The following is a 27,837-nucleotide window of genomic DNA, read 5'->3' as shown; positions in this document are numbered from 1 at the left end:
TAGGTATGAGTATTATTAAGCAGTAAACCGAATGACATCACTCGTGTTATGTATTTATGTGCCACTGTGATCATGAGAATAGCCAATGCTTAAATGGTGGGATTGTAGGGTGAGTAAGGAACAGATTACTGCACTCATTCATGTCTTATGCTCCTTCGATACGCTTTGAAACAAGTTGTAAGATATATGGAATCTGACACACACTTGTGTAGTAATCTCTATTTTACAGCTGAAAGCTTCAAAATTTTCACATTAGTTTATTCTTTTGGTCCCTTCATCATCATCATCATCATCATCATCATCAATATAAATATCACAAAAGGCCACACAACATGGTATCTTCATGGTGATCAGGCTAAAGTTAACAGTGATGAGAGTTGATGCGAAAAGTGAGTGAGTATTGTTTTACGCCACTTTTAGCAATATTCCAGCAATATCAAACTGGCTTCACACATTGTGCCCATGTGGGGAATCGAACCCGGGTCGTCAGCGAACACATTAACCACCAGGCTACAGCATGTGGTGAGAAGGGACTGGCAGGTTGTATACATGAATATATTCAGTCTTGACATCAAAGCAAATTAATTGTTTAACAAACCATGTTTATAGTGAGCTGAATTGAACTATATCCACAAGCCATAATTACACTGGTGTATAAATGTCACAACAGTACTGAATACAATATAACAATGTCATACATAACATTACACAATACATTACAAATATATAGCTATACACAAGGCATGTGATATAACACTGTGGCAAAAGACTCCACGGTACAACAGCATATACAGTAGCTCACAATTATAACAAGCACAAACTATATTTGAAATGAAAGACAGGATATTTGTTATATAAAGGACCTGGGTAATAATGTATAAAATGAAAGACATGGATGAAAACAATGTTTCTAGCACTGCAGTGGCAATTATCATGTATAGAACATATGTATATCGGAATAATTTATTACTCCAGCTACTTTGCATCTTCCAGAGGCAAGAGTGTCCACTTGCCTATCTGAAATCAAACTTTCAACCTTTGCCATTTTAAGCCTTCTTTTCTGCACTAACATATGAGAGGACTATGGCACATACTATGGTCCAATCAGAGAACGTTTAACAAAATCAACATCTGGGTTCTGAAAGCGTGGTTGCAGCCATCACCTGTCAAATTTGCCCTGAAATAATTCGGAAACTTAAGCGAAGACAAATATTTTCCAAGTTGATCAAAGTTCTATCAACTCGCCCAAACACTTCTGATATTTGAGTGCAAATTTTGTTGCGTTTTAGATGTTGTTAGATGCCCCCTGCAGAGCATTTCATGTTACCGCGATGTGCAGTGATACTTGACACAGTTAAGTCTGTATGCCTCTCTTATTTAAGAACAAATTGCAGCAATAATAATAGATCCTCCCTGATGTAATGGACTATTTTCAGCTTGTCCATCGCTGATTCTTCCTCTGTTCCAAAACAGTTTGTTACAAGAAACATTCTTATAAAGGGTCCTCCCAAAATGTATGTAACTTCCTGAGCTGGTAATTTTTTGTCAACCTTGTCCTGATTATTCTTTGAAACAACACAGAGGTTCAAGATAAATAACCGGGCCATAGTTTCAAAGACACAAAAAACCCACATTTTCGCTTTGTCCCATGATATATAATCTCAAAATACTATTGTTAGGTTTGCATATTCTGCTGTGCTATTCAAGTAATGGCAATGTAAGCAGCATTTTGCAGTGACAAAAACCCTTATTGAGCATTTTGGTGTTCAAACACGATTATAAACACGTATTGAGTATTTTTCATAAAGGTATTATTTGGTGTAAACAGCATAATATCAGACAAAGGCACTGTGTAAAGTGAGGGAGTGAATATTAGTTAATGCCGCAGTCAGCAATATTACAGACAATTCATGGTAGGTGATATATAATCAAGTGTGTTCCGGCAAACCAGGGTTTATTTAACAGCATGAGCATTGATCCACGCAACTGGGCAAGATGACCTACAATCTGCCAGTCAGTCACACATTGCAAGCACCGGATCCTCAAAGGCAAATGACCTGAATCTTCTGAACAACATTCATGTGTGGCAGTTTCACTGTATAGGCACCATTAAATACATGCCTACCATATCCACACATCTTACCATATCACCATCAGTTTACTAATGAACAGGACACATCGCCTATAGCTCTCCAGCTAGTGACGGTTCAATGTAGCTTAGTACAAAATACTACCTGGATTGTTGACTAATTGTTCAAGGAGAAAAGGAGACTGTTTTAATAATATGACAACAACACACAAACTTTTAGCAATAGCCCATCTTATATAATTCCAGAATACTATTACCATGTTTGTATGTCCTGCTTAGACTAAGTCTCTGACATGAACATATTTTACCGAAGAAAACAGCTGTTAAATTATTGTTATATATAATAAAAAAAGAGCCAAGAGACTTTGATTTTCAGATACTGCAGTAACATAGACTTGCCAAATATTATTGACTTGCATGGGCTGTATTGGGTATATTTGTTTCATGGCCTGTATGACTGTATTGCTGTGCAATGGCAATGTAAGGCAGACTTCTGCAGCGACTAAATATACAAATTATGGTGTGCAAAAACAGTTGAAGTTGCCGAGTATCATCATGTATTGAGTATTATTATTGTCTGTTTAACTCTGCACCTTGCAACATTCCAACTATATGACGGCGGTCTGTAAAGAATCAAGTGTGGACCAGACAATTCAGTGATTGACATCATCATCATCAATGTCCTAAATAACTGGGATAAGACGATATGCATCAACTGAGTCAGCGAGCCTGACCACTTGATCCCTTATTTGTTAGTATGACAAGCATGGGTTGCTGAAGACCAATTCTAACCTGGATCTTCACAGGGTTTTGAGCATTATTAATGTGGAAGGAGGGTGACAAAGGTCTTCAGACATGTGTCAGTGATATACAGGTATGGTGCTGACAAACATAGAATCATAATCAGGTGGAATTCAAACCAACCACCAGAGCTCCCTCGGCCATGCCAGGATCTTCTGTCCCTGTTATGTCTGGAGTTTTCTTGGATCTATGGTCATATCACAGCTACATCCTGCTATGGTAAAGAGTAAAGAAATGTGACACTTCATGTTCAGTCTTTTAATCCAGGTCATCACCACGTCTTGTCTGGAACAGTAAACTCTGGTTGAACCTTCACATTCACCTTTATTCAGTACCTCCTCACCATGAACACTTGGGAGTAATGTCACTGAAAGCACCTGTTCCTGTCTTCAAGCTCCAGACATGTCTGTTGCCACACATTGGTTGGTCCTTCAGTACCATAGTTCATTAGAATATGTAGTCAACTGGCCCTATGCTGCTTGTTTGAAACAGGATCAGTAAGACAAATGCTCCGAGTACTAGGATTGATATAACATACGATGGCTGGATAGGAATGTGGAATAACTTGGCCTGCAACAAGAGTAGGATATAACTAGAACAGTTGGAACACTGATAAGGTCGGATATCACAAGGACAGTTGTAACAATGATAGGGTAGGATATCACAAGGACAGTTGTAACACTGATAGGGTAGGATATCACTAGGACAGTTGTAACACTGATAGAGTAGGATATCACAAGGACTGTTGGAACACTGATAGGGTAGGATATCACAAGGACAGTTGTAACTCTGATAGGATAGGACATCACAAGGACAGTTGTAACACTGATAGGGTAGGATATCACAAGGACAGTTGTAACTGATAGGGTCATATATCACAAGGACAGTTGTAACACTGATAGGGTAGGATATCACAAAGACAGTTGTAACTCTGATAGGATAGGATATCACCAGAACAGTTGTAACACTGATAGGGTAGAATATCACAAGGACAGTTGTAACACTGATAGGGTAGGATATCACAAAGACAGCTGTAACACTGATAGGGTAGGACATCACAAGGACTGTTGCAACACTGATAGGGTAGGATATCACAAGGACTTGTAACACTGATAGGATAGGACATCACAAGGACAGTTGTAACACTGATAGGGTAGGATATCACAAGGACAGTTGTAACACTGATAGGGTAGGATATCACAAGGACAGTTGTAACACTGATAGGGTAGGATATCACAAGGACAGTTGTAACACTGATAGGGTAGGATATCACAAGGACAGTTGTAACACTGAAAGGGTAGGATATCACAAGGACTGTTGGAACACTGATAGGGTAGGATATCACTAGGACAGTTGTAACTCTGATAGGATAGGACATCACAAGGACAGTTGTAACACTGATAGGGTAGGATATCACAAGGACAGTTGTAACACTGATAGGGTAGGATATCACAAAGACAGTTGTAACTCTGATAGGATAGGATATCACCAGAACAGTTGTAACACTGATAGGGTAGAATATCACAAGGACAGTTGTAACACTGATAGGGTAGGATATCACAAAGACAGTTGTAACACTGATAGGGTCATATATCACAAGGACAGTTGTAACACTGATAGGGTAGGATATCACAAAGACAGTTGTAACTCTGATAGGATAGGATATCACCAGAACAGTTGTAACACTGATAGGGTAGAATATCACAAGGACAGTTGTAACACTGATAGGGTAGGATATCACAAAGACAGCTGTAACACTGATAGGGTAGGACATCACAAGGACTGTTGCAACACTGATAGGGTAGGATATAACAAGGACTTGTAACACTGATAGGATAGGACATCACAAGGACAGTTGTAACACTGATAGGGTAGGATATCACAAGGACAGTTGTAACACTGATAGGGTAGGATATCACAAGGACAGTTGTAACACTGATAGGGTAGGATATCACAAGGACAGTTGTAACACTGATAGGGTAGGATATCACAAGGACAGTTGTAACACTGAAAGGGTAGGATATCACAAAGACAGTTGTAACTCTGATAGGATAGGATATCACCAGAACAGTTGTAACACTGATAGGGTAGGATATCACAAGGACAGTTGTAACACTGATAGGGTAGGATATCACAAGGACAGTTGCAACACTGATAGAGTAGGATATCACAAGCACTGTTGGAACACTGATAGGGTAGGATATCACAAGGACAGTTGTAACACTGATAGGGTAGGATATCACTAGGACAGTTGTAACACTGATAGAGTAGGATATCACAAGGACTGTTGGAACACTGATAGGGTAGGATATCACAAGGACAGTTGTAACTCTGATAGGATAGGACATCACAAGGACAGTTGTAACACTGATAGGGTAGGATATCACAAGGACAGTTGTAACACTGATAGGGTAGGATATCACAAAGACAGTTGTAACTCTGATAGGATAGGATATCACCAGAACAGTTGTAACACTGATAGGGTAGAATATCACAAGGACAGTTGTAACACTGATAGGGTAGGATATCACAAAGACAGCTGTAACACTGATAGGGTAGGACATCACAAGGACAGTTGCAACACTGATAGGGTAGGATATCACAAGGACTGTTGTAACACTGATAGGATAGGACATCACAAGGACAGTTGTAACACTGATAGAGTAGGATATCGCAAGGACAGTTGTAACACTGATAGGGTAGGATATCACAAGGACAGTTGTAACACTGATAGGGTAGGATATCACAAGGACAGTTGTAACACTGAAAGGGTAGGATATCACAAAGACAGTTGTAACTCTGATAGGATAGGATATCACCAGAACAGTTGTAACACTGATAGGGTAGGATATCACAAGGACAGTTGTAACACTTATAGGGTAGGATATCACAAGGACAGTTGCAACACTGATAGAGTAGGATATCACAAGCACTGTTGGAACACTGATAGGGTAGGATATCACTAGGACAGTTGTAACACTGATAGGGAAGGGCATCACAAGGACAGTTGTAACACTGATAGGGTAGGATATCACAAGGACAGTTGTAACACTGATAGGGTAGGACATCACAAGGACAGTTGTAACAATGATAGGGTAGGATATCACAAGGACAGTTGCAACAATGATAGGGTAGGATATCACAAGGACAGTTGTAACAATGATAGGGTAGGATATCACAAGGACAGTTGTAACACTGATAGGGTAGGATATCACAAGGACAGTTGCAACACTGATAGAGTAGGATATCACAAGGACTGTTGGAACACTGATAGGGTAGGATATCACTAGGACAGTTGTAACACTGATAGGGTAGGACATCACAAAGACAGTTGTAACACTGATAAGGTAGGATATCACTAGGACAGTTGCAGTTTCAAGTTAGATAACAGATAACATATATGGATAAGAAAAAGATCTCAATTAGAAATAAAATACTTTGTGCTAAAAATCGAGTTACTGAAAACATCCTAAGCTAAAACAGGTGCAGTGATTAATCTTCTGCAAATTGATACAAGTACTTCAGAACTCATCATGAGTAATTTCATGAATGTTAAAACATCTCTAATATATTGAGAGAATACACAAAGTTAAAGTTAATTCCAGGTAAAGTTAGAATTGCAATGCCCCTTGTAATCATTAAATGTTGTAAATTAGTCATTGACTGAAGTGGTTTGCATATCATGATGTAAGGAGGCAGATTCTCTGCCCCACCAATTATGATAAATCTATTTTTAGCCAATAGCCATGTCGATACTTCCATTTTATATATACCCCATATCTTTGTTCAGTTCAGGGCAATAAAGGGAATATTTTGGTATTTTTTTTCTCATATCAAGGGAAACAAATAGTGCCATGGCACTGTAGCTCACCTGGATAAGCATTAACAGTTTATAATTTCAACAAACACAGTGACTAACACTAAAATCTGATGATTTAAACAAAATATGTCATCATAAGAAGAAACACACTTGCCAGTTCAAGTTCAAATTCTTCAGTCTTGCAATTTCAAAGAAGTTTACAGAGCCAGACATGAGAGAATTTAAGAGCATGGTCAAACCAAGGTCAAATTTAACTTCTTAAAAATATTGGAACACGTGTTGAATCCCACAAGAGACTAAATAAAAACCAAATTTAATATTATTTTGTACAAAAATGGCCAAATAATGGTCACAAATTACGTTTTTCAATACGGCTGCCATGGTGGCCATCGGGAAAATGGGATTTGAACTTGATCAAATTCAGGTGTCACCATTGGTGAATTTCAGCTGGTCCAGTGGTTTCTGTAGAGATCATTACATATGCCAGGTAATGTATTTTGAGAGAATTTAGGAACATGGTCAAAGTATAAAAATTAAATAAAAATATTTTAAATATTGCGAAAAACAGAACATGTGCTGCTCAGCCCCTACTACTGTCTACCAGTAGTGGGATGATACACTGATGCATTGGTGGATCGTGATCGATCACAGTCGCACACTAAGTAAAAAGTATTGATTCTTACCTTAAGTGTTTTCTTGAATAAGTGTTACACAAAACACTATATATAAATTACTAGTGAAAACGTAAATATTTTCATCCATTGCACCATACCTTACACTGCCAACTGTAAATCATTGGTGTGCCAGTATTTGGCAATCCTGTCTATGAAAGAGATGCCTGATGCACCACAGATAAGTGCACATGGAAGTATCGTGATACGTATCGGATTGTGAGCAAGGTATCGTGATACGTATCGGATCACACAGTTGGTGTATCGTCCCTGCCCGACGATCTACACATTATATTTTGAAAGAAAATGGCTGAGTAGTGACCTTTAATATGGTTTTCAATATTATTGTTTTCAGATTTGAACAATTTGGGGTGTCATAATAGGTTGGAACAAGTTTGTGAAATTCAGTGGTTTCTGAGGAGAGGTGAGGAGAGATGAGGTGAAATGGGGTTTAACGTCTCGTCCAAGATTATTGCACGTTTATAGCACGTGCTTGCATGTGTGTGTTTGTCTGGCTGATTGTACTAGTTGGGACAAATGCTGATTTTATAGTGCTAGCCCACTGAGATACTATGCTGCAGTTTAACATGAATACGCCACTCAGGCACAGTAAACTGACTCCGAGTCAACAACAAGTCCTTTGGTATGATGCGCCCAGGGATTAACTCTCGACCTTCCGCTCTCCAGGCAGACGCTCTACCACTAGACCGCGGGGCGGTCGTTTCTCAGAAAAAGATGTTATGTTCTGCACGATAGATGCTGGACAAACAGACCATGAGATAAGCTCACTTGACTTTCAGTCAGGTAAGAAAGAAAATGAAAGGAAAAGTGGAATTCTGATCCTGCACTGTTAACGCTGAGCAGAACAGAAGAAAAGATGTTCTGTACCTTGAGGTTTGTGTGGCCAACAAACAAGAGAAAGGAGTCCAGATCTAGCTGTGAGTTGTTCTTGTAACCAAACACTCGCATCTCCAGAGAGATTTTCTTTATTCTCCGACACACAGAGTTCACTCGTGCTGCCTGCACACAAACCACATGATCAAGTTATACCACAATCAAGCCAAACTTTGATTGAGACTATTTGCTGTATTCCACGTAATTAGCGCCCCGCTCTAATAAGTGGCCATGGCGTTATTTGCTAATATATTGGCTAGTGAACAATTCCAATTAGCACCCCTTCTGATCGATCAATGTACACAAGACTTATTTATTCGTGTATAATATGCACTTGTGTGTTATATGCACCCTTAATCATGGGCTATTAAATTCTGGAAAAATATATCTGTCGTACTCAGGCTGTCAGCCGTAACCACGAAATTTATCTTTTAACTGTTTTTTTTTAACCAAAATAGTTTTCTGATAAGAGCCCCCTATTTCTAATTTAAGAGCCCCCTGTGCGCTTATTACGTTGAATACGGTAAGTTGATAATCAAGGAAAGAGTAATCTATAGGACTTAATTATCTGAATATGTGCCATGTAGTGTTCAAGTCTTGTTGGTCTCACAGAGAAACATATACTACTCAACTTTTGATAGGGATAATCAGTTATGTCAGATATATTTATAGACACTTGGACATAGTAGGATGTTTGTTTGTTGTTTAACGCCTCACTTAGCAATATTCCAGCTAAATGATGGCGGTCTGTAAAAAATCGATCCATGCATTTGAGATAAGATGACATGCATCAACCAAGTCAGCGAGCATGACCACCCGATCCTGTTAGTCGCCTCTAATGCCTCTAACGGCAAGCATGGGTTGCTGAAGACCTATTCTACCCTGGATCTTCATGGGTCCCCTATCCACTAGATCACGGGGGTGGTCTCCGGGCAGATGCCCTGTCCACTATACCACGGAGATGTCTATCATACTCTAGTGCCCATTACTATACACAAGAAAACTCAGTACCTGAAACAATGGAAAACTGAGCATGAGTGCCCAGATGACCGGAAATATACTTCTGTACGTCCACACCTTCACTGTGTTATACTTGTTCAGGGCCAGGATGCTAATACCTGAAACAGGAACCAGCATATGGTAAATATATCAACAGGATATAACAAAAAAGCTAAAGGTAAAATATGTTTGTCATTTCAGGTAAAACCATACAGAAACATACCACAAATAGAGATTCTCTTCACACAACAAAATAAGAGCCAAAAGGCCCTGTAGCTCACCTGACTTATGAAGTTATAATTATAAAATGCTTCTATCCTACTTTGGTACAAATATTTATTGTGAGTTTAAGTGAAATTGGTGCAAAACAGCCTGGGGGGGAAAAACAAGTATTTCAGCAACATCGTTTAGGACAAGTAAAAATGTCGAGTTCAAATAGTGATGCCTTGAACAAACTTGGATCTTGCTATAGTTATTACATTCACACAAACTTTAAACCTGGTGCCCAGTGGTTCTAATTGGTTGGTTGGTTGGTTGGTTGTTTACGCCGCACTCAGTTTTCCAACTCCAAAAGCAGATTTGCGTGCTGTGACCTTGAAAATGGGGTCAAGGTCACCAAAACCGACTGGTGGCTGCGGTGTCTGTATATACATCATAGTTCCAAATATGAAGACAATCCTGTGATTAGTTCTTGATATATCGCGGCAACAGCGTTTTCCAACTCCAAAAGCAGATTTGCCTGCTGTGACCTTGAAAATGAGGTCAAGGTCACCAAAACTGACTGGTGTCTGCGGTGTCTGCGGTGTCTGCGGTGTCTGTATATACACCATAGTTCCACATATGAAGACAATCCAGCGATTAGTTCTTGAGATATCGCGGCAACACCATTTTCCAACTCCAAAAGCAGATTTGCCTGCTGTGACCTTGAAAATGGGGTCAAGGTCACCAAAACCAAATGGTGTCTGCGGAGTCTGTATATACACCATAGTTCCAAATATGAAGACAATCCAGTGTTTAGTTCTTGAGATATCGCGGCAACAGCGTTTTCCAACTCCAAAAGCAGATTTGCCTGCTGTGACCTTGAAAATGAGGTCAAGGTCACCAAAACTGACTGGTGTCTGCGGTGTCTGTATATACACCATAGTTCCACATATGAAGACAATCCAGCGATTACTTCTTTAGATATCGCGGCAACACCATTTTCCAACTCCAAAAGCAGATTTGCCTGCTGTGACCTTGAAAATGGGGTCAAGGTCACCAAAACCAACTGGTGTCTGCGGAGTCTATACACCATAGTTCCAAATATGAAGACAATCCAGTGTTTAGTTCTGAGATATCGCGGCAACAAACAGGTGGGACGGATGTACGGACGGCCGTGAATACTATATCCCCTGCTTCGCGCTTTCGCGCAGCGGGGGACAATAAGACAAGATGTCTTCGTAGGAAGGAACCTGCTAGCCAAATTTCAGTTTCAGTCAAGTGAGAAGGCGAACGAGTATGGTTTTACGCCACTTTTAGCAATATTCCAGCAATATCACGGCGGGGAACACCAGAATGGGGCTTCACACATTGTACCCATGTCTGGATTCAATCCCGGGTCTTTGGGGTGACGAGCAAATGCTTTAACCACTAGGCTACCAGACCGCCCCGCTTCAGTCAAGGACGAACAGAGGAGAAGGTATCTTAAGAGCATGGTAGAAGTGGAAAGTAATCCCTCACAAGAAAGAGACCCCACTTTGAAGTGTTCCAGGTCCCTAGCCCTTGCATCAATGGCAAAATCTGAAACTGTCCAGTCAGCAGGCCAGTGTTTTTTTCCAATTTGACAAGTTATCCAAAGCCAAAAACGCTGGCCTGCCGTCTGTATGGGCACAGTTGAAACTTGTTTCACAGTTTTCTCCTATATCAAAACGGTGGATGGTGACACTTTGCTGGACCATCCTACAGACAGCCTCTCCCAATGTGGTTCGAACGATTTCTCTTGGAAGTCAAGTTTGGTTTCCATGGCAGCCACATATGAAGACTTATTGCCATTGTTACACAACATATGCAAATAATAGATGAAACATGATGGCAGACTAGTGTGGTAGGGTCTCATATAATTTTTCCAAGTTTGTCCCTTATTTGATTTTCATTGTCCATGACCACATTATTACTTTGGTAATCGACTATCATGTTGTAAAGGTTGAATCAAAGTCAAAATTCATAATACTGCGAAATATGTGACACAGATGTTTGACCTACAACCAACACATGCCAAATTTCAACACATGGTTGCATTAATGTGTTTTCTAAATCTGGTTGCTGAGGTGGCCTTGTTTAAAATTGGATCGGAATTCTGTGAGCAGTTTTTAGCAAAACTACAGGTGGGATCATTCATACACAGTTTCAGCTCGATATGCAGTAGCTCTAGAAAAACGAGGGATGTGAAAGTCAAAACTGGATCAAAATTCCAAATATGCAAAAAAGCATATATGTAATTCTGAAAAGCACATACTTGCTGCATATTTTATATCAGGAATGGATGAGTTCTGGCCAAAACTGACATTTTCAATATGGCTGCCTTTCAATTTTGGATCAGAAATTCTGTATGTTTTAGAGACACCATAGCTGGGATCAGGTCCATACGCTGTGTAGTTTATGAGGAGGTAGTTTCAGAGGAGATGACGAGAATGCAAAAGTTAACGCCAGACGGACGACTCGCCACAACATAAGCTAAAAGTACAAACTGCAGCTCAGATATGAAAGAGCACCAATGTGGCAACATGTTCACAAAACAAATGTTTATATCAGATAAATCTGTCTTTACGCTTAAAACATACATCATATTCTGCATTGTTTTAAAATTGGTAGTGCTAATTCATAACTTAGATTGTTAGTGGCTGTACCCTCAAGGGGGGTTGAAGTAGCGTAAAATTATTGTTCCCCTAAGAGGGTATGTAAGTCCCACATCTCTTTCGAAGTATTTTTATGCATGCCAGAATTTTAAAACTTAGAATTTGTCATTTTAATATGCGTCTTAACTGGTAAAATATCGCCAGTGACTGAAGGGATGATATAAATCCAGCCAGGGTCCATGCAGGAAGCAAAGGCACTGTAAGTCCCCATGGTCCCTAGTATGGTGATCTCTCTTCAGTTACTGACGATCTCTAGCCCATTTTTATATTGTTGTTAAATCTTTCTGCTTTTAAACTTTCCTCAACTAGTTTTGAATAGACTCTGTGATATTTTAGTTATTGTACTGTCCACCATTGACAGCTTTTTATAATGTATAAATATATGTATTATTAATGTACTTCTCATCACGATATGGCTGAAATACTGCCGATGTGATGTTAAATCTTAACTCACTCAACTCACTCGCTACATCATATTCAAGTATTTAAGGACAATGAAGGCCACATCAAGGCCCATGAACTGAGAACATTCAGAAAATATATTAATGTTGAATATTTCGTTTAGCATCAGCTAATGGAACATAAACAATCAAGTCACTGACTAACACCTAAGATCTTTTCTTTTGAAGAGACAGGAATTATGAGTGGGTAAGAGGACCTGTAGCTGTCGAAACATTCTAATAAGGAATTTACCAAGGAAGATAAATAATACTGACACATAAATTTCTCCATGTTATTGGGTCGGAAAAGTTGGAAAAAAAAGTTGTATTTTATGAATGCTTCTATCAATCCAACGTAAATGTCCCTGCCATACCTATTATAGTGAGCTCTCCCAGGATGACAGAGGTGAGAGATGTCATCTTGGATATGCTGCCATTCAACATACTCAACGTCTGTCTCAGCATGAGAACATCCTTAAACAGAGAAACATGAAGAGTGTTAGTAAACACAAGGGGTCCCAGGTAAGAATACACCCGTGAATATCCGGGTAGAATAGGTCTCTAGCAACTCACGCTTGTCGTAAGAGGCGACTAACAGGATCAGGCGGTCAGGCTCGCTGGCTTGGTTGATGCATGTCATGGCATCTTAATCGTATGGGTCGGTGCTCATGATATCAATCACTGGATTGACCGGTACAGACTCGATTATTTACAGACAGCTGTCACATAACTGGAATATTGCCAAGAGCGGCGTTAAACAACAAACACACAAAATAAACACAGGTCAGAACAGATCACCAGTACATCCTTCAAATATTTCCCCTTGGCGATTCCAGAGCAGGGAAGGTCCCAAGTACCCCCTGCAAAATTTCCCACAGGGATTTCAGGTCAGAATAGATCCCCAGCATCCCCATGAAATATTTCCTCATGGTGATTCAAGGGCAAAACAGGCCACAGCTATCCCCTACAAACATCCCTTTGGGAAGAATAGGTGACCAGTGCCGCAAGTATGTCACAAGAGCTGACAGAAGTGTTTGTTTGTTTTTTAGTTTGTTGTTTAATGCCGCACTCAGCAATATTTCATCTATATGCCGTCAGTCTGTAAATAATAGAGTCTGGACCAGGCAATTCAGTAATTGACATCATGAGCATCGATCCACGCAATTGTGATACAATGACATGCATCAACCAAGTCAGCTGACCATCCAATCCTGTTAGTCGCCTCTTAAGACAAGCATAGTCGCCTTTTACAGCAAGCATGGGTTTCTGAAGACCTATGCTACACCAGATCTTCACGGGTCAGTTTTCAAGTTATGGCTGGGAGAGTAATATAGTAAGAGTGAGAGTGATGTAAATGAAGGAAGCTGTTACCTTCATGGCTGTACGCAGGTCAGTGGACTTCTCCTGCAGCCGTAGCGTCAGACCGCGGACAAAGAACAGAATCATCTCGCACTGTGTGGCGTAATTGACAACCACTGCAAGATTCACGGCATTGAGAACCATGCGGCCCACCAACTCAAACACAAACAGGATCCAGTGACACTCACGCCTGCAAGAAACAACACAGAATACACATGCAGAAACGTTCAAAGTGGCGTCAAACTCAACTCACTCACTCACTCACATAAACAGAAGCACATTAACACAAACTGGATCCAGTGACACCCTCAACAACCTGCTATGTGGTTTGGTTTTTAAGCCACTTTGAACAGTATTCCAGTTATATCGCGGCGTGTCAGCTTAATGTGGGAGGAAAGCCCGAAGTGATGCAGGTTTCAGACATTTACCACTTCGGTGAAACCCACGAGCACGGGTATGGTGCTGAAAAACCTAGAAACATAATCGGGGCGAACCGGGATTCGAACCCACAATCATAGGTTTCTGGCGTGCCCAAGGGACGCAACTCTGCTTAGCGAATTGCGGCGCCCTAGACGACTGGGCCACCCGTGCCCCTTCCAGTTATATCAAGGTGTGTTAGCTAAAAGTGGGAGGAAAGCCGAAATCATACAGAAATCAGGTCTAAGACGTACATTACTTTGGTGAAACCCACAAGCACAGGTATGGTGCTGACAAACTCATAAATATACAATTCCTGGGTTAGAATCCAGAATGTGAACACACGATCATAAGGTTCTGGCACATCTCACTGAGGCAGTTTTGGGAAGCTTAGACGAGTTGGCTTAAAAGTACCAACAGTTCTAAAGAAGAGGTACATCCAAGTCTCCACTTACCCAATCTGCTGGAAGATGGCGAGCCCCGGGAAGTTGAACGCCCACACATACAGACCTTGTAGACACAGGGTGAGCAGCACCCAGATAGTTCCACAAGCCAGGAAGCACCTGCATACACAAAAACATCATCAGATATTGGGAAGGTGAGTCCGTGCTTCTTAAACCCTCTATGGTCCATATTCAACTATGAAATACTACAATATGATTTGTCAATAAGAGGTTTCAAATCATGATAAAGCTCTCGGTTCCAAATTAAAATAAGAGGTATCTACTCTACAGTGGGACTACATCAAATTTCAAAACACATTAGGTTTATCTCCTAAATGATTCGTCAATCAGAGGTTTCAAATCACAATAACCTCCCTCTGATTGAAACAAATTGTGTTATGACTATCACAACGTAGAAAAGTACTTCCTTTTCAATCAGTGTCAGCGGGCATTTTGAAATAAGATGTCGAATGTTGGTTACAAAATGCAGAGTCGTGGTAAATACAATATTCAAAGTATGTGTGGCAATTCATTTTGGGCAGGAAACGCATTAAAAATTGATTAAGATTGTGTATTTCATGTTTTAAGGACAATGGAAATCTTGAAACTTTGAGCTTTTCTATATCCGACTGTGACATGATATCTTGTGGGTCACAATGATGTCACACAATAGGAAGTCCGGTTAGGAACTGAGCTTTGCAATGTCTGCTTATTTTGATATTGGAGCCCAAGTCTTGCTGAAGTAGCTGTGTTTCCCACTCTCAAACATAGGTATATATATGCAAGTAAAGAATAACGAAGAAGACATCAATGGTACAAGGGGATGAGATCATCTCAATTGTGTTGAGAAGATCACAGGAAGCAGAGGTTATTATCGGCTGGACTGGTGTTTCCCAATTTTTCGATGGAAAAAATAATGAAAATTTTATGACAAATTGATATCTCATGTCCACGGATGAATTGTTTTTTAGAGACTAGAAACCCTATACTCATTTTAGTCGACTTCTCTTGGTATTGAGTGAGTAAGTGAGTTGGGCTTAACGCCGCTTGTAACAGTATTCCAGTTATATCACAGTGTGTCAGCTCAAGTGATGCAGGTCTCAGATGTTAACCACTTTGGTGAAACCCACGAGCAAATCTAGAAACATAATCGGGGCTAACTGGGATTCGAGCCAACAATCATAGGTTTCTGGCGTACCCAAGGGATGCAACTCTGCACGGTGATTCGCGGTGCCTTAGATGACTGGGCCACCTGTGCCCCTTCTCTTGGTATTAGTTTTCTGGGGCTTTCCTGCCCCGGAATGCCAATGGGATCTGGAGCTTCCTCCTTGACCCTAAATACACAGATTTGTAGGGATGCAGAGATGCACAATACCCCTTTTTTAAGCTTACTAATCATCATGATGATTTAGCGATTGTTTCAAAAATTTAATAAATTGACCAATTTTGGCTAACAAGTGTCAAATTGTTCCCCAATATTTCTATTAAAAAGATTTATTCCTAAAAGCTGTATTCATGCTTGCCCTCCTATTTGGACAGCTCTTTGTCCACCTGACACAAACCTACATGTACACAACCTTTTGTATACAGACAGTTGTATCATCATCACATTGCATCATCGGCATCATCGGCATCTGACATACCTTAGTTTCCTGATCATCTTTTTCTGGGAAGCTGTCCGGCTTTGCAAAGGTGTTGCTTGTAAAAAAACCTGGATAAAAACACAGTGAAACTCCTTAATGCTGAAGATGTGATAACAAACATTCTCACGAAGACTTCATAATGGTTGTACTGTTAGGCGTTAAGTTAGCATATGCATTCGTTGTTGTGGATAAAAAAAATAATGTCGGTTAGGCAAAAAAATAAAAGTATTGGTTCTCCAGCACCCCCCGCATCATCATAAAGTCTCTCGCACGTTTCGTTTTTATTTCCATTCTGAATTTTTAAAAAATAAATCTTAATCTTAATAAAAATAATACTTAAAAAAATGTGATCAAATATAGGACACAGTTACTTCCCTTTACACGTTATGGTCATGGCGGCAATAGGAGTGTGTATGCTTGTTTATGTAGTAAGGCCTTTTCCCAGGTTGATGGTACACAACTGTTTATTTGGTTACTTACTAGTTTAAACAAGCAAAAAAAATAAACACCACCCACCCGCACTCCTTTTTCAAAAGTCATTGCCTGAAAACCAATTCTTTTATTATTTAAAGCCTTACAATTAGCGTTGTATGAATACGGGATTCCAAAACAGAGAACAAAAAACAGATACAAAGGAGAAATTTCAACAGTCCCTCGGAATTCATTCTTAATGTATCCCAATACATACCTTCTCCATGAGGGCGTACAGATGTTCGTTGTCATGGATACGGAAGTAGATAAATCCCATGATGTACGCTATGAAGTGCAGGAAGTTTGGGATGACGTAGGTTGTGATGACATGCTCGCATGCTAACGGGGGACTGTGTGTCTGAGTCAGGTTGGCCTCCACAGTCTCAGCCGGGTCGAGGGGATACAGCGGAATGTATTGTGTCGTGGTGTTGGTCTCGTTAGACGGCGGAGTTGGTCTTATTGTTACGGTTGTAGTTTTGGTACTCTGAAAGAAACATCAATAAAAAGAAGGTTAAAAAAGATCTATATCAGATGACCAACATTAAATTGATAAATATTTTGTAATTTGTAAGGGTCTTCCTTGTGACCAGTAAAACACAAGGAACCCTCAATAGCTCACCCTGTTGTGTGCAGATGCCATGGCACGCACAGAAGACAGGGTGTATAAAACATCCACAACAATATAATAGCATGGCAATGTTTTTTTCATTCAGAACTTCCTTATTACATCCATTTTCGAGACACAAAATCAGATATGCTTGTCTTAATGCTTCGCTCACTCGTAACAAGAATTTATGAGCCCAGACACTGATTGGCCGATTAGAAATTCCATCACACTGAAGACCTGGGTTCGATTCCAGACATAGGTACAATGTGTGAAGCCCATTTCTAGTGTTCCTCGCCATGATATTGCTGGAAAATGCTAAAAACTGCGTTAAACCATACTCACTCACTCACTTGAGGGGAACCCTACCTGAGTGTCCTTCTTGACGTCCAGCTTCCACTCACACGCCACCATCTCGTAGATGTAGGTGTACAGCAGCAGCAGGATGATGAGCACGGGGTAGACCATGTTCAGGACCTTCCACCTCCTTCCTCCCGAGTTGATAGACTCACGGCCAAACCCTCGCCACCCAATCTGAACACAATCCACACATCAAAAAACTGGGTCTTCCACTCTGGAGCAAGTGAATGCTGTTTAGCACTGCAGACAGCAATATTTCAGCCAATCATCTGAAGAATCAAGTCTGGACCAGGCATAGTAACTTTCTTTGTTTTCACACCACACTCAGCAATATCCCAGCTATATGCATCTTGCCAAGGCAAGGGAGTTAATTGACTATAAAAGTTTCCACCGTGGCCAAACTAGGCTGGTATTATGGAGTTACATTTTTGCTGGACCAACGAGTCTATGCATAGTCCATTCAAAATTGCGCTCTGAAATCGAAATCCGGTTCGTAAATTGTCATGCAGATTTCGGTCGATTGCAGGATTTGCAAAGCATGTGCACCGCTAACTCGTCAACAAATGTTTTCTAAATCTTTTCGTGTTTTTAATCAAGGTGCTCACATGATTTGATGCACTTCGCGATGTAAGACTTGTTTTATCACAACATAAATCTGGAGTGATTACTTACAAACATGAGCAGCATCCAATATGGCCGCAGCACTAACTGTTTGCACTTCCTGAGTGCACTGGTGGTCAAGTTGAGACTTCCTTCTCCAATGTCAGAGATCTACAACATGTAGCAAGTCAGTGACTGAGTCAGTCTGGCTGGGGGTGTAGGTTGTGCTGTAAGTGTGGTCAAACAATAAATGAAATATATGTTTGTTGTTTAATGCTGCACTCAGCAATATTCCAGCTATGACGGCGGTCTGTAAAAAATCGAGACTGGACCAGACAATTCAGTGATTGATATCATGAGCATCGCAATCGGATACAACCATTAGTGGCCTCTTACGACAAGGATAGTCACTTGTTACGGCAAGCATGGGATGTTGAAGACCTATTCTACCCCGTATTTTCATGAGTCACATGTCATCCCACACACATTCTTACTGCAATGTTTAATCCACACAAAACTGAAACCATGATGTTTTCAAGAAAAATTAACCCAAGTCAAAAACCTGTTCTTAAAATGAAAGGTACTCCAAAAACAGAGGTCTCATCGCACAAACACCTAGGTCTAATTTTACAGCAAGATGGCTACTGGTCAAATCATACAGATAATATAGTAGATAAAGTAAGCCCAATGATTAACTGCTTTAGAACTTTCAAATACCGCCTGTCCAGAAAAACGTTACAGAATATATATTTATCATATATTTTACCAATATAAGACTATTGTGACTAGGAATGGGATAACTGTTCTCAAAAACAAGCGTTGGTATTGGAAAGGCTACATTTAGACGCACTGAGAACAATATGTGGAGCTACTCGTGGTACCAGTCACGAGCCTCTATACTCTGAAACTAACCTTACACCCTTATCCAAAAGACGTCAATCTCATAAATTAAAAACATTTTACAAACTGGTCAACAAGTTGGCCCCTGAATATCTATGTAATCTTGTTCCTCCTAATGTCTCACCGTGTTCATGTTACAATTTAAGAACTTCTTCACAGCTACAGACTGTAAATGCTAGAACAGTTAACTACCACAAATCATTTTACCCAAAACATGTGGAATGAATTACCGGATAATGTTCAGTCAAAATATACTATAAATGACTTCACTAAATGTATCACCACGACAGAAAATCCTAAAATATTTGGCTTTAACTTAGACTATGGTACCCGTTTCTGTCAAATCATACATTCCCGCATCAGATTAGGATGCAGTGATTTAAATATGCACTCATACCATAGACATATTCATGATTCTACTACCTGCTCCCGTGGATATCATTACGAGGATCCTACACATTACTTCTTTTCATGTTGTAACTACTGCAATCTTCAGAACAACATGTACTACTGTATAAAGGGATATGACTTGGATTCAGTATTATATGGAAATGCTGCAACATCTACTGATACTAACCTTGCTATTGTACAATCTGTCCAATTGTTCATTGTAAAACCTAAAAGATTTAAAATTTAAATGTCTTCTTTACCATTACATCATTCACATAGTTGTTTGTATGTGTGATATGCTGGTATGCTGTTTGTTTATGTACCTTTATATGTATTTGTGTATTTGTGTATTTGTTTGTGACTTGTATAGCATCATAATACTTGCAACAGTGGGAACAATTAATCTAAATTTAGTATTTTATGTACAGTTTCCTCTTATTAATTATTAAATGTCCTTTCTAGGGAGAGGTGTTTAAATAGGTTTAACCTGTTCACCAATCCCATTCCTTTTTTTAAAATAAATATTGTTTAAATCAAGTACATGGAGCTCTCATCTATCTACTTAAGATTGCAAGTCTACCCTCAGATTTATTAATCATCAGTTTGAATGAAAAAGGGTTGACAGACAGACACGTTAGGCTCCTGTCTTGCCACAAGGATTTGTGGGGTGCTTACCTTGAGGGCAAACAGTGGGAGACAATAGGCTTTCTTTGACAACAGCAGTCATTAGCACAGTCTGTCTGATTAAGGAGCTTTCACGTCTCTTATCATTGATAGCAAGTGTGAAACACTTCACCTATTAACTGCAAGAACATCTTGTGAAGGAGAGTTTTGCTGATGCTGGAGTCCTGTATATTTGATATTACTTCACACGTTGATGACTTGCAGGACAAAACCGGGGTGAGACATGGCCGCTAGTCAGTCAAGCTAGACAAGTGAATACTTGACAGGACTACTTTGTCTAAATATTGTTTAAATCATGCCCACTATTTGTGTCCATTCACAACTTGTATGTTTATAGGACGCAATATTTGGTCATTGACCTCTTTGGTAAAACCTATGAGTGAGTGAGTGAGTGAGTGAGTGAGTGAGTGAGTGAGGGAGGGAGGGAGGGAGCTGGGTTTAACATTGCTTCAACAGTATTCCAGTTATATCACAGCATGGGAGGAAACACAAAGTGATGCAGGTCTCAGACGTTTACCACTTGGGTGAAACCCACTGGCACAGGTATGGTGCTGACTAACCTAGAAACATATGGGGTGGACAGAAATTCGAACCCACAATCATAGGTTCCTAACATGACAAAGGCACACAATTCAGCGAAAATCAGCTCTGAATTCTGTAATTATTCGGGCCAAGTTTCAGTTTCACATGCATTGTAGTTTCAAAGCAGTTGTCAAAAACAAGTAAATCTGCACTAATACAAATCTCAGATGTTTAGCATTTGGATGTAAATTGTGATTGATATTGTGAACAATGATCCACATCGGGGTCGATGCTTCTCAATCAACCAACGTCACCGAGCCTGACTATTCGATCCATTTGGTACCTCTAGGACCAGCATAGGTTTCTGGGGACCAATTCCAACCCGGAATCCCCACGGTAAGAATGGAAAAGGAACTTACTGACATTTGCAATGACAACTGACTTTCTGCCTCGTCCGTGCACATGGCTTCCGCGCATGGTACATCCACTACCATCTGTATGATACGAGTACGCACTACAGGCTGAGGCAACTGATACAGTTATCAGTGCAGGTCAATGTCAAACGATAGAGTGCCCCACTCCATATCTAAAGTCTGGGCAACGTCTCATGGCTGACTGGTGTGTCACATACGTCATTTATCTTGCCAAGAACTCAGTGGTCAACTTGACCCAATGGATTTCAGAGCTCAGTGGACCAAAAAACGCTTGCTCTCTGCTGACATGTTACGATAAAGAGTAGGGCCGTGCACTGCATGAATTTTATACCGAAGTATATAGTGACGCTGAGGTTTGTATTGTGAGACATATTGCAACATATTGCCATTGACATACTGCTTTCTTCCACTTTTGAACTGCACTTTATTTTCCTGAGACTTTAATAGCACCATATGTACGCAAATCCCACTTTGTAGGGGACCATCTTGTAGTCGCAAGGCTTGGCCTCCATTAGACTGAAATTTAGTCCCAGAAATAAAGTTGTCTAAGTTAAAAATATAGACCAACAAAATAAAATTCAAATAGAGCCCAGAAAACTCCTTAAAAAAGCTGAGGCAATCTAGACTTGCCAAATCATTCTAGACATGAGTTTTAATTATTGTTCTCTAGGGTCTGGCAGACAGTCTAGGCCTCCATAGTAACCATAATGCCTAATCAAGGGAGGTAACAAAATGACAACAGCAGTGCATCCTTGAAATATTATTTGTCTGATATTAACTGTATCAGGAAGATTTGTTTCTTCCATTATGGTTAAAACCAAAGTAATACACTTATTTCTAAACACATAACCCATTTACTCCACAAATTGCAGATTTTTGTTGGTTTTTTTTTTGTTTTTTAACACAGCACTCAGCAATATTCCATCTGTATGATGGTGGTCTGTAAATAATCGAGTCAGGGCCAGGCAATCCAGTGATTGACATCACTAGCATCAATCCCGGAAGTTGGGATATGATGACATGCATCAACCAAGTCAGCAAGGCTGACCACCCGATCCCGTTAGTCGCCTCTTACGTCAGGCATAGTCGCCTTTTACGGCAAGCATGGGTTGCTGAAGACCTATTCTACCCCGGATCTTGAAAACTAATTGTTGAAGGTGTGTATGACAGAGGATGCTAAAATTTGGGAACATATGAAAAGAGACAATGTTACCTCTACTTTCACTGCACTTGTTGTCAATGAGGAGGAGTTGGAGTACAGTTCCTCGGAACCGTACAGCTCCTCCTGAATTGTGGCTGGAATGCTGCTTTGAGATTTAGGAGGCGATGGACCTCTAGATGTCGCAGTTGTTCTCCCTGTGTGGGGGCAGTCGTGACTGTTGGCGACGGGCATCACGAGGAGGTAGCTACGGTCGTCAGTGAAAGATCCGGGAATGAAAGGGTCAGGGTCAGAGCCCTCTTTGGAGATTTTCTCCTGAAAAATCAAACAAAACAAAGAATCACTTGAGTGAGTGAGTGAGTTTGAGTTTAAGAACACTTTGAACTGTATTTCATTGCATAATGTTAAAATCTATTTAAAAAATATTTGGAAAACTGTCATTTTTTCATGGCCACCCTTATAGTCGTGATAAGTTTTGGCAAACCCCCTCATCCGCTGTGTCATCTTTTCATGATGCCTCTCCCATACTCTTAATCCAGGTTCTGGAATGTCTATGGGGCACAACAAGAAACGGATTTTGCCCCCCGTAACCTCTCATAGATATTAAGGACACTGATCTCATTATTCAACCTTGACCTTTGACGTAAGCCCAACATGTCTCAAGGGCAAAGAGGTTGCGGTGTATCAGTCACAAAGTCCCTACGGCAAACCTTTTTCCAAGACTGGTTTACAGATCAACCAAAAAAAGAAAATTGAACGTGATAAAAAAACCACAATACAGTAAACTACGCTTATAACGAACTGACCGATATAACAAACTTATTTTTTAGTCCCGGCCATTTGTTGTATATATGCTGTATATATCCTTATAACGAACTACGGTTATAACAAACTAAAATTAGTGGTCCCTTTGAGTTCGTTATAACCGTAGTTTACTGTATGTGCAGAGGTTTTATTCCATCATCTGCAAACTTTTATTTTGACCAAAACAAATATGAATACAACAACAGGACTGATAAACTAATTTGACGAAGCTTGGTGCACATGCTGATATGTTTACCTGTAAACCAGGATGGAAAACAAAACAAGAAAGGCAAACTGTCTTGCTTATCATATCCTTATGCCAAAGTTGTGATATTTGAGGTGAATGTGGTTTGTGTCATGACTGATATCTTTGCACAGTACTAGGGCGAAATATTAACAATAGGTAACATTAATATCTATAACAATTCAAGGAATACTACCTCTATTACGCACGCACACACGCAACTTTGTTGGGGCGGGGGATAACAAATTTATGTGACCAGGATGCAACCTGGTTTTGCTTGGTGCAACGTGGTTTTCATGTCAGCATGCAGCTGGTGCAAGTTAAATGAAGTTCTTTAAGTCGAGCCCTGAGTTGAGATACTGAGAGGTAATGCTGAAATGTTGTACTTGGGAACTGGTTGTCCACAATAATTAGAGTTGAGGTGATGAAACGTTGCATCCAGGATTATTGCACTTACATAGTGATGTGCATGCACGTGTGTGTGTGTGTGTTTGCTTGTACTAGTCTGGTCTAACGCCGATTTAATAGTGCTAGCATGTGTTAACATGAATACCCCACTTAGATACAGAACAGACTGCGAGCCGACCAGTCCCTGAATGCCGAGTGCCAGGCAGTGTAACAAACAAATTCCCGCTTTTATATCTTTTGGTTTGACAGGTCCGGGGATCAAACCCCGAATCTTCCACCCTCAGGGCAGACGCTCTTCCACAAGACCACAGAGGCCGCCTTAATTAATTTCTATGGCTTGTGTGTGTTTACAGATATTTTTAACAGAAAAAAGAGTAAATTTGTTTAGTTTTTTCCTACATTCTCAATGTAACACTGAGCCTGCCCTCTCACTGACTGACACATCAGGACGGTGTTGGGTGAGACATTTAAATGGGGTTACAAATTTTGCGAAGGAGATGAAATCGGAAAAGGAATTACTTTTTATTCTGAAAAACATTCCAAATGCAAACTTTTGTGTTCACGATAACAAAGTTGTGTTTACAACAGGATAAGCTTCAAGACAATATCGTCCCACAATTCTGAATTTTTGTTTCACAGGCCCGTACTGAAAAGCAGCCGGTCTATTGCATGTGTACATCACTATCAGTGATTCAAGAGGCAACCTGCAGTTTTTACTCCACGGCACAATGACTCTCATAAAAATATATAAACGATTGACATCTATTTTTATCTTATTTTGACCCATCCTGTGCTGGAATAAATCTGTGAAACGTGAAATGACAAAAGTGTGGCCTAAGTTTTAATAAATAAATAGTGAGAAAAACTTAATTTAGCTCAATTTACACAAGTTTCAATTGGTGAAATAGTGAGAGAAGCTCAACTTACAAAGTCTCCATGACTAAAATGGTGAGAGAAGCTCAACTTACAAAGTCTCCATGACTAAAATGGTGAGAGAAGCTCAACTTACAAAGTCTCCATGACTAAAATGGTGAGAGAAGCTCAACTTACAAAGTCTCCATGACTAAAATAGTGAGAGAAGCTCAACTTACAAAGTCTCCATGACTAAAATGGTGAGAGAAGCTCAACTTACAAAGTCTCCATGACTAAAATGGTGAGAGAAGCTCAACTTACAAAGTCTCCATGACTAAAATGGTGAGATAAGCTCAACTTACAAAGCCTCCATCACTAAAATAGTGAGATGAGCTCAACTTACAAAGTCTCCATGACTAAAATGGTGAGTTGAGCTCAACTTACAAAGTCTCCATGACTAAAATGGTGAGTTTAGCTTAACTTACAAAGTTTCCATGACTAAAATGGTGAGATAAGCTCAACTTACAAAGTCTCAATGACTAAAATGGTGAGATGAGGTCAACATACAAAGTTTCCATGACTAATATGGTGAGATGAGCTCATCTTACACTAGTTTCAATAACCTAATGAATAGGAGACAAACTAGTCCTGTCAAGTATTCTCTTGTCTAGCTTGACTGACTAGCAGCCATGTCTCACCCTGGTTTTGTCCTGCAAGTCATCAACGTGTGAAGTAATATCAAATATACAGGACTCCAGCATCAGCAAAACTCTCCTTCACAAGATGTTCTTTCAGTTAATAGGTGAAGTGTTTCACACTTGCTATCAATGATAAGAGACGTGGTAGCTCCTCAATCAGACAGCCTTCTTATGTGACTGTGCTAACGACTGCTCTCGTCAAAGAAAGCCTATTGTCTCCCACTGTTTGCCCTCAAGGTAAGCATCCCACAAATCCTTGTGGCAACGACAGCAGCCTAAAGTGTCTGTCTGTCAACCAGTTTTCATTCAAACTGATGATCAAAAAATCTGAGGGTAGACTTGCAATCTTAAGTAGATAGATGAGAGCTACATGTACTTGATTTAAACATTTTTTATTTTTTTTTAAAAGGAATGGGATTGGTAAACAGGTTAAACCTATTTAAACACCTCTCCCTACAAAGGACATTTAATAATTAATAAGATGACTGTACACAAAAATAGTATATGTACTTGAGTAATTGTATGCATGATGATGGCCATAGCAAGGTCAATATATCAGGGTACATTTTTAACAAGAGAGAAAGGGAACAATTGAAATAATTGGTAGGTTAAAAAATAGAAATTATTTCTTTGAATTCATTGTAAAATGTTCTGGCCCAAACAAAATTCAGGATCCAAAATAAAAAGGAAATAAAAAAATATTGATTTGGGGTTTCCTTCAAAATAGATCTGGGAAATATACAAAGATGTTTAATAAAAAGGACTTATTAATTTCTCCAAATGAAGGATAGCCTTTTCCCTAAACAAATAAGACAGAAAATTAGCAGTGCTCACTAATAACCCTGACCTCTCCTCCAACATATTTCTAAGTTTAAAACATGAAAAATATCATATTTTTTCAGAAAATACATATATATAAATCAAACTTTGCACGGTATCTCTTCTATTAGTATGGAAACCTTTGCCTAAATTGAAAGAAATCCATGCAGTAGTTTCCAAGTAAATGGTTGCAAAAATGTACAAAAAAATGAAAAAAAGCTGTATTTTAGCCAAAAATCCAAATATTCAAATCAAACTTAGCAGTGCACTTTTCCCTCTTGGTATAGAAAGTGTTCACCAAGATTGAAAAGAATCTATGCAGGACTTTTTCAAGTTCTAGGCCGCACACAAAAATGTCCTCGGAAGGACAGAATTTCGTTACATTGATGCAATTTTTTAATTCTGATAATGCAGTTAAAAATTACGTTACTCGTCAGCTTTCATTATTTGTAACAACTTCCAGTTACTTATACGTTATCTTTAACCCAACAGTTTATATAAATCGGAATTCACTCATGTGGCCCTTTTCACTTTCTGAATTTGTGCAAAACAGAAAGAACGTCCTTCATCATGGTCTCAACATTTTGCCAATGTTCACCAAGGACAAAATCATACTACTCAACTTTGATAAGGATATTCCAAGTGTCCAGTTTGGGACTGACAGAGACTGATAGTTTGGACATGTTGTCATACAGATAGTATCTGAAAGTGCAGTGGAACTGACTCATGTTTAGCTTCACGTCAAGTTCATTGAACAAAAGCACACGATTCAAAAATATATTGTATCCTGGTACATTTTGTACCAGGATAACAACTTCCAGTACCTCCATCAAGTGTTGAGTATCATATGAACATAAACGGTTAAGGACATTTAGAGTCCCCACAACGACGAATTTGGTTCCATTTCTACAGAAAGTCAGGAAATGAAAAGTATTTTTCCCATCCTTGATTAACATTGAGCCCTATGGAAGAACGAAGTTTCAAAAACTAACTTGTAGCTGTATGAAGAATGAAGTTTCAAACTCTACCCATGGCCACGATCACTTGACAGTAATAAGTCGGTCTGCTCACAAAGCCCAATGTCACGCTTGCCCTAGACCTGCCCTCAGCCTGCCCTCAAATTTAACATTTAACAATACATTGTACATCCATTCCAACCTACCTTAATCTTCATGCATAGACTCTTCACGGGATCGATGAAATCAACAAACAAGATAACCTATCATAAACACGGGGCTGATACAGGCTCAGTGAAGATCTTTGATATTGTCGCAGCTGAAACACAATACCAGCATCATGTTCCCTCCAGTAACTGACCTACATCTCCATCTTCATCTGACCTACATGCAACCTGGACACCAGGACTATCTGCCACAATACCACACACATCGCAATGATGCAGGAACTATCTACCACAA

The 27,837-nt window shown here is 39.7% G+C and overlaps 1 protein-coding gene across 2 annotated transcripts; it reads right to left on the bottom strand.

The window, feature by feature from the left end:
• Positions 1–160: 160 nt before the first annotated feature.
• LOC139448093 (uncharacterized) lies at positions 161–27,661 on the bottom strand. 2 transcript variants are annotated; one of them, XM_071229605.1, is made up of 12 exons: positions 27,582–27,661; positions 22,649–22,909; positions 18,578–18,676; positions 17,915–18,079; positions 17,159–17,425; positions 16,471–16,538; positions 14,840–14,947; positions 13,980–14,157; positions 12,983–13,082; positions 9,287–9,393; positions 8,270–8,401; positions 161–3,460 (listed from the first exon to the last, which is right to left on the bottom strand). In XM_071229605.1, exons 1-12 carry the CDS (start codon positions 27,591–27,593, stop codon positions 3,338–3,340), a joined length of 1,620 nt encoding a protein of 539 aa, XP_071085706.1. In that variant the 5' UTR covers positions 27,594–27,661; the 3' UTR covers positions 161–3,337. The 2 variants fall into 2 exon arrangements, with proteins under 2 accessions (XP_071085706.1, XP_071085707.1); XM_071229606.1 differs by lacking the exons at positions 22,649–22,909; positions 27,582–27,661 and adding an exon at positions 21,421–21,466.
• Between the last annotated feature and the right edge of the window lie 176 nt (positions 27,662–27,837).

This window comes from Haliotis cracherodii, unplaced genomic scaffold, assembly GCF_022045235.1.
Source record: "Haliotis cracherodii isolate W230 unplaced genomic scaffold, xgHalCrac1.p SCAF_7, whole genome shotgun sequence".
Taxonomy (NCBI): Eukaryota; Metazoa; Mollusca; class Gastropoda; order Lepetellida; family Haliotidae; genus Haliotis; species Haliotis cracherodii.
This window is presented reverse-complemented; position numbering and strand designations above follow the sequence as displayed.

Coding starts and splice junctions, on each gene's coding strand:
- LOC139448093 (XM_071229605.1), bottom strand. Junction 14,948..16,470: donor AAGATGATCAGGAAACTAAG/GTATGTCAGATG, acceptor TTGTGTATGCAG/GTGCTTCCTGGCTTGTGGAA. Junction 13,083..13,979: donor ACCTGCGTACAGCCATGAAG/GTAACAGCTTCC, acceptor TCTCTGTTTAAG/GATGTTCTCATGCTGAGACA.